This window comes from Apium graveolens, chromosome 5, assembly GCF_009905375.1.
Source record: "Apium graveolens cultivar Ventura chromosome 5, ASM990537v1, whole genome shotgun sequence".
NCBI classification, from domain to species: domain Eukaryota; kingdom Viridiplantae; phylum Streptophyta; class Magnoliopsida; order Apiales; family Apiaceae; genus Apium; species Apium graveolens.
Window position 1 is genome coordinate 27,850,783 of NC_133651.1, and position 8,334 is coordinate 27,859,116.

General features: G+C 32.1%; 1 protein-coding gene and 1 long non-coding RNA gene across 2 annotated transcripts; one reads left to right on the forward strand and one right to left on the reverse strand.

The window, feature by feature from the left end:
- The first annotated feature begins 854 nt into the window (after nt 1-854).
- On the forward strand, nt 855-4,281 carry LOC141723739 (ferric reduction oxidase 8, mitochondrial). Its single transcript, XM_074525622.1, has 8 exons — nt 855-1,052; nt 1,232-1,325; nt 1,413-1,598; nt 1,697-1,934; nt 2,018-2,345; nt 2,442-2,700; nt 2,834-3,501; nt 3,965-4,281. Exons 1-8 carry the CDS (start codon nt 899-901, stop codon nt 4,147-4,149), a joined length of 2,112 nt encoding a protein of 703 aa, XP_074381723.1. The 5' UTR covers nt 855-898; the 3' UTR covers nt 4,150-4,281.
- Nucleotides 1,566-2,189, reverse strand: LOC141723740 (uncharacterized). Its single transcript, XR_012576349.1, has 2 exons — nt 2,051-2,189; nt 1,566-1,903 (listed from the first exon to the last, which is right to left on the reverse strand). It is a non-coding gene; the product is annotated as an uncharacterized LOC141723740 (long non-coding RNA).
- Nucleotides 4,282-8,334: the final 4,053 nt, after the last annotated feature.

Here is an 8,334-nt window from a genome sequence, read left to right on the forward strand (position 1 = left end):
CACATTACTCTTAAGATAACGATATGTACAGTGAAGACACTGCACTGCTGTGGCACATTACAATTCAGATACAAACGCCCATATTTAAAATGATTCTCTTGACAATATATTGATCAACAGGACCACCTATCCACCTTGTTAAAATAAGTGAACCTTGATCATTTGATTCATTCAGTCACTAAACTGCATCATTATAGATCACTACCTTCAATCAGTTATTTCATTTTACAAGATATGTTTCAGAGTGCAAGTGTGCAACTCCCACTTACATATTACTCGATTTTAAGTGGCGTAGCATCAAACATGCAACTCTCGATATTGGCCCAAAGTTTCATATAAAGGAGCAATAATCAACTTTTCCAAGAGGTTTGCAATCCTGAGATGCAAAGGGTCTAATCTTCCCACCAAAAAACAGTACTTAAAAGTAGGATGGACCAGGAATCCATTACTCTAATGTGGACCAATAATAAGAGGAATATATGATTAAATAGATATCTAAGCTTGTAATTTAATCTAATAAGTAACAATTTGACACCATCTAACTATAACTGAATTAGTATCATGTTCACATCATCTTTTGAAAAAATTGCTAAAAAGTATTGATCACAGTTAAAGATGGTTTTTGACTTTCAATGTCATATTCCACAATCTCTATTCTTATTGCAACCACCTTTTTAACTTTATTATAGGAGTACAATGAAGAATGTTGAAAACTGGTTAGAAAATGTAAAAGAAATCAACAAATAAATGTCATCAAGTGTGAAGACAGGTGGGGGATACACTTAATGTATGTATCTTAGAATATCTTAGAGATATCTTTCCTCAATCTCTATATAAAGAATTAATGCACATTGTATAAAACTAAAAGCTTCCTTCTTAACATCTAACATAAACAAACATGGTGAAAGCCTCTATTCTCATTCTTAAAGTAGCAATCATCTTGGTATCATTGGGATGGGTATCTGTATGGCTTCTTAAGCCAACACAGCTTTGGACAAGAAAATGGAAAGTAGCCGAAAAGAGTGCATCAACAACAGTTTTTGGATATAATGGTACTATCTTAGTTTCATTTGAAGTTTTCGTCAAGTGGTCTCGATAAATTCCTTTTTCTAGATTCTATATGGCTTAATCAAGTATCAGTGATTAAAACTGAGGTTGAAGTTTATACTATATTCAAAACCAATGATTGCTCTTTATAGGTAATATTAATCTTAGAGTTATTAATTTTCAGGTCTTGATTTTGCTGTCTACACATTCCCTCTTATCCTCGTGGCAATAATTGGACTTGTTTATATGAAGTTAAAACCAGATGAAGCAAGAAACAGGTAGAATTTATAGAATTTAATTTATTATTAGTGTAAGTTAGTCAGCTTAGGCACTGTAATTTACCTTTCTGTTCAATGGAATGGCAGACAAGGGAAAAGTTCAATCTCAGCGCTCTCAAATCCGCTCATTGTTAACAGTTACGTAGGTGTTTTGTCTGGCACAGAAGTCCTAGCCATAATCCTGTTTTTCCTCTTTCTAGCATGGACTTTCTATGCTCACATCTCTACTGATTTTAAGAAGATGACGCCAAATAAATCATTTAAACTGAATCAGTAAGTGATAAGTAGTGCCAGTTTGCTTCTAAGTGAGATGTTGATATATCAAAGGCTAACAACATACAATGTGAACGATGTTTTGAGCTATCCTGCAGATGGCAATTCAAGTTTTTTAGGATGGCAACACGGAGTGGTTTGCTGGCAGAAGCCTGCTTAGCTCTTCTACTTTTGCCGATATTGAGGGGATTGACAATTACTAGGCTGCTTGGTATCCACTTTGAAGCAAGTGTAAGATACCATATCTGGCTTGGAACTTCAATGATAATTTTTTCCGCGCTCCATGGTGCAGGCACTCTATTCATCTGGGGTGAGAAAAAACATATTTTAGATGAGGTAAATCTAATTCCCTTCCACCATCTTGATATCACAAAGTAATGAAATGTAAAATTTGATTCTTTTAACCATTGAGAAGACAGATGTGGAAGTGGCAGAAGAAAGGCAGAATATACCTTGCTGGAGAGATTGCTTTTGTTACAGCACTTGTAATCTGGATCACATCACTTCCACAAGTGAGAAGACGACGATTTGAAATATTCTATTACACTCATCATCTCTACATGGTCTTCTTAGTATTCTTCTTGTTTCATACGGGTGATCGCCACTTCTATATGGTTTTTCCTGGTGTTTTCCTCTTCGGCCTAGACAAGCTACTCAGGATGATACAGTCAAGACCAAAAACTTGCATCCTCTCTGCTAAAGTCTTCCCAGGCAAAGCAGTAGAGCTTATTCTCCCCAAAGATCCAAGTATGTTTTAAGTGTTCTTCTATCATTTATCAGAAGCTAACATACAAAAATTATCAGAAAATGATCAACAAGGTTTGTGCTTTTATTCAATTTCAGTGTTGAAGTATACTCCAACAAGTATAATATTCATGAAGATACCAATCATATCCAAGTTTCAATGGCACCCCTTTAGCATAACTTCTAGCTCCAGGGTTGATGATAGCACCATGTCTGTAATAATCAAATGTGAGGGATGGTGGACAAACTCTCTCTATAACAAAGTTTCTGATCAGCTCAACTCGGATGCTAAAAAAAAACAGTGCATTCCTGTTGCAATTGAAGGGCCTTATGGACCTGCATCACAGAACTTTCTAAGGTAATGAATTATGGTCTATTGTTCTAACTCCTAATGTTCTCCAATGCTATTTACTTCATAGCTCCATAGTAATAAAATAAAATGACAGTGATGGTGATAATAGTAGTAATATTAATCTGATAACCATTTGCAGATATGATAGTATGCTCCTGATCGCTGGTGGAATTGGAATAACACCATTTCTGAGCATATTGCAGGACATTGCTTTTATTCGGAAAAGTGGGAGAAGTAATTTTCCCTCAAGGGTAAAACTAATTTATGCCGTCAAGAGGTGCCAAGATTTGTCCTTACTAACTCCAGTTTTCCCACTACTCCGTGACCAAAATAGTGACCAATTGCACTTAAATCTAGAAGTATTTGTAACACAAGAAGCACATTCTAATGCAACGTTTAGAGAACTACTTACTGAATTTACTCAAGTGCGAACAGTTAATTTTGATAGCAAATGTTCAAGATATGCAGCATATGGACCGGACAGTTTAATATGGATGGCTGCGATAGCTGCTTCTTCATCCATTCTTTTTATTGTGTTTCTAACCTTTTTCAACCAGATATATCTCAATCCAGATCAAAAATCATCAGAAGTAAAGAAGCCTTCCACAGTGACAGATCTCTTTCTTATATGTTCTTTCATTCTATCGATCACTTGCAGCATCTCAGTGTCTTTAGTTATGAGAATGAAAAGGCTGAAGAAAGAACTGACACCTTTTTCCAGTAAGCAAGGCACAAAACATTCAGTTGAAGCATCTACAGGTCTTGTGGAACATCAAATCCATTTCACTGGAAGGCCTAACTTTCAAGGTAAGATTATTTTAGACATGACATGAGCATATACATAATACAGTCAAAGAATTCATCGAGATAAAGATTAGGGAACAATCCTTTAGGATCAGGGTTCAGGAACAGAGGCACTATGTGCCGAGAGCAAGCCGCAAAATAAGGGCAAAATACCTGAATTTTCTTTGCTAGAAATTACTATTTACATTTTTTTTTCTTAGAAGTACAATTTTAAAAGAATTTACTTCCGCCACGGTATAAGATAGAGAAGTTTCTAGGATAAAGGGAGTGTTTGACGTTCTCACAAGGTTTGAATCTTTTTCAAGGATTCCTCTGATTTATAACATCTTTCTTAAGTTTCTTAAAGTTTTTATCGCAAAAAACAGGAAATCTTTACCAAAATAAGAGCAGGGGTTATGTTAATAACTCAAGTAAATAATCTGGAATTTGAGAAACTGAATGCTGACATATGCTTTAAATCTAACAGACATATTCAACAAGTATTCAGAAGATGCAAGTGGATCCTCTGTGGGGGTTTTCGTGTGTGGATCAGAATCAATGAAAGAGTCTGTGGCTTCATGTTGCATGCTAAATTCCCAAGATCTCAAGAAGCGTACTGCTCAAAAGAGAAAACCATTCTTCAGTTTTCACTCTCTCAATTTTACGCTTTAGACTCAGGCTCAAATATACTTGATATCTTTGCACCTTCTATTTTATTGATGCAATGTTAATTATTTAAAAATAATGCTAATGAAATAGTTATATGCCTATATATATATATATATATATATGAATATTCCTGAAGTTTATAAGTAGTTAAATTGCATGTCTGATGATCAAGCAAATTTACGCACATACTTCACAAGCATTTAGAGCATCAGATGTATTACAGAAAATATACTTACTGCCTAAGTGCCTATGCAATATAGAATTCCCCTTCTTCAAAAACCATCACCTAATACTTCTCCAGAGCATGAAAAACACAGGATATAGCATTCCAAGCATTGCCTACCTCGGATATTCGCTACTTTCAGTTGAACTGGAGTCTTCATCGTTTAGTAGAACAAGGCTCTCGACAAAAGGCTGTAACCAAATTAGGTCTGAAAACCTCTTGAATTTTGGCTCCTCAATATTACATAGCAATAATTCCTCATTCATATTATAGTCTTTCTGCCTCCGAAATAAAATTATGTGATTGCTTCTAACTACACCTGGCAAAATGGATTGATAACCACAAATCCAGACCACACCAAACCACAATTTCAGACTTGGTTCATTATAAAATCACACTTTTAAAATGGTTTTGGTTTGGATTGGAATCACCTTTTTCCCCTAAATATGGACTGAAATATGTGATAACCATTTTGCATCCATATATTATCTACTTCTATATCCCTGGAGGCCTGTACACTGAACTGCCGCCTACTTCCCATCTAGGCCATCATGTCCAGACACCTCATCTCTTATTTATATATATATACATAAATCTTATATGTAATTTAATAAAATTAATAAGAAAAGAAATAATAAAATAAGAAAATCTGTAGCTATATTATCAGTCAAATTGCACATAGAAAGTCCGATGACGAAGAAGTTGATTGATACATACACACGAACACACGGTATGTATATATTTTACAGCGACCTAATTCTCAATATTTTAAAGAAGAAACAGTGAATTTCGTAGTTTGTGAATTGTAATTGTTAGTAGAGGGGTGTGGTCTACTTCGTTCACGTTGTGCTCCTGAAGTTTAAATTAGAAGAAAAAGAAAAAAATCAAAAATAAATTTTTATAATTTTACTTTATAGTCGTGTTCCCGAATTTTTTTAGGAGAGAGGAGAAAAGATTGACAGAGAAAATTTTCAATATATTTCTCTTCAAATCAATATTTTTATAATTTTCTTTCATTTACGAGAAATAACTTGGGAATATCTTAAAGAAATTTTTTTGCTTCTCTTCTTTTCCTTTTTCTTCTCTTCCGTTCTCTTCTTTCATAAAAAACTTGGAAGCACAGCGTTAATGATATTATATACTCACACCTTCCCTAATCAGTGATCATACCAAATTTTTGCATGTAATTTAAGATATTTCGACCACATATTTCGTAAATTATATTTTAATTTTTTTTGTGAATAAAAATTTAAATCTTTAAATTTTATTCACACAAAAAAAGTTAAAAATTATATTACAGGGATATGCGATCAAAACACCTTAAAATACCGGTAAAAAACAAACATTACCACTAATCTGAATGGTGGGATCATTTTTGACTTTTTATTATTAAAAAGAAAAAAAATTACATATCAATTTATGCTTCATGTCTTACAGATAAAGTTTATTATTAAAATTTAATATCATACATGTTAAAGATCATTGACCGTAGTCGTAAGATTTTGATATTTAGTAAACTTTTGATTTTGATACTATTACAAATTATTTATAAAATAAAAATATGTAGAAAATAATATAAAATTTTACAATTTTGACACAAATATGGATGATCCATATTTGGATCCAAATTTGTATAAAACCAAACCACTTTATATCTATATTGTACATAATATGGTTAGTATTTTGGTTCTCGATCTTAATCCAAACCAAATCTATTTTAATAAACCAAAACAGGACCAAAACTACTTTTTGCCAAGTCTACTTCTAACACCAATTGCAGACACCAATTTATCTGTATCAAAGTCAATCTTGTATAGTTGTTTTAAACTCTCATCATAATTCACAACACCATGTGGTATACTGTGAAAATCTCGAAACAAAAAGATAATCACATTGCACCCCTGCTTCAACAAATCCGAACCTTGAAAACTCTTGCTTTGAAGCAGGCCATATCAGGGTTTTTTGACACATTCCACTTTTAAAATTCAACGAAATAATCAAGCAATTACCTCTTCGATTTCTCAGCCAATGCAGGGTACCTTTTAAATGTACTACAATATCAGTAATATAAATATCAAGATCAGGATCACGAAGCCTAGGAGTATTGACCATATCCCATGAATTGGTACTCAAACTATACACCTCAACTATAAATTTCTTTTTATGAAAAATCCTGGCAACCTCTTTCGAATAGTGGGATTCCTCATAAACACCCTCTCATGACCATACTCATACTCATTAGTATAACAAATTAGGCCATTGCAACTCCCTACTATCTCACTTCCCCTGTGGGGAAATTTCAAACCATAATATGTGCAAAGTCTTTCTTCTTTACTATCATAACAATCTATTCCATAATAAGGAGAATGTTGATTAGATTTAAAGCAGAAGCAGAAATAATGCTCTTTTTTATTCGGACGAAAAAGGTAAGTGTTTATGAATAGAGCCATAGAGGAGATTTTATTAAAGCGTACCATGATTTGCAGACGGACATGCATGTCAAAACAGACTTCATGCAGTCAAGTTTGTGAAGTATCAGCTCTAAAATATCATCAGGCAAAGAGGAAAGATCAGGGCCATCAGGCCTTGTCATGCGTGTTTTCTTCCGCCGGAACAACTGATCGGTCTTAGCTTTTCTTTTGCGGCGCCATAACAACCACCGGCTTGCCATACCACCTTCAAACGGATATTAAGGATCTAGATATAATTGAAAATTGTATTTTTTTTATCAGAATTCATGTCCCAGTCCCAAATTTTAAATAATAATATCAGGCTTTGAGAATCCGAACTTTAATTAGATTTTTTTATATTTACATTAAAAAATAAATATATAACAAAATAAATAGTAAAAAATAGGGTTTTTTTTGAAAAATACCGAATTCTAAAAACATTTTTCAAAAAATAATGTCATTTTTTAAATTTTTTTTGCAAAACTACTTTTTAATTTGCAAAAATAGTACTCCCTCTGTCCCATTGATATCTATACATTAATTTTTGACATACTTTTCAATACTCATTTAAAACATAACTCCATAATATTTTTTCAAAATTATTTTTTATGAATAAAAGTTTATGTTTAAACTTTTATTGAAAAAAAATAAAAAAACATTATGAAACTATACTTTATAAAAATCTCGAAATGCGTGCAAACAGTGTATGTATATAAATCAACGGGACGGAGGGAGTACTTTTCAAAAAAAATTGCAAAAATGCGGTTTTTTGGCAACTGTAATAAACTGCATGCAACATTTGACGAGTTTTTGCAACTACATGCCACCTTAAATCTACCAAAAAAACTTTATTCAACTAGTTGCAAATTTGGTTGATTCCGTATTTTTGCAAAAAAAAAAATCAGAAGATACTAAATCGTAAAAAAACTTAGAAAAATTAGTATTTTTGGTAAATTCTCTAAAAAATAACATTAATTTTTTTAATTGAGTTAAGAGTTATAGTGATAATATTCAAAATTTTTCAAATTTTTTTTATTTATCTTTTCAATATAAATTTGTAACTTGTAAAATATTAAACTAATATCATAGTTATATATATATGTCTCTAATTTTTTTCAATTAAATAAAATTTGAATAAATATATTATATGATGAATACACATACACTATAAAGCTAATATAATAAATTTTAAGTAATATATAATTATGTATGTAATATTTAAATATCATATATATAATTTCGGATTCGAAATTATGGGATACAGATGTACATGTATCGGTATGTATTCGTATCCAAAATTATCGAAACAGATATTTCTAATATTTGGTTCAATACAAATACATATAATATCCAATTTATTTTAATACAGATATATATTCGAACGGTTAAGGATTTTTCGAATTTTCTTGTATTCCAAAAAAATAGGCGTGGGTCCTTTTTATAGTAATTGTTAGGTAATGAATCACACACAGAGTGGGGTGAATGTGTTTTTCTGATTTTAGGCTTTTCTTGAAA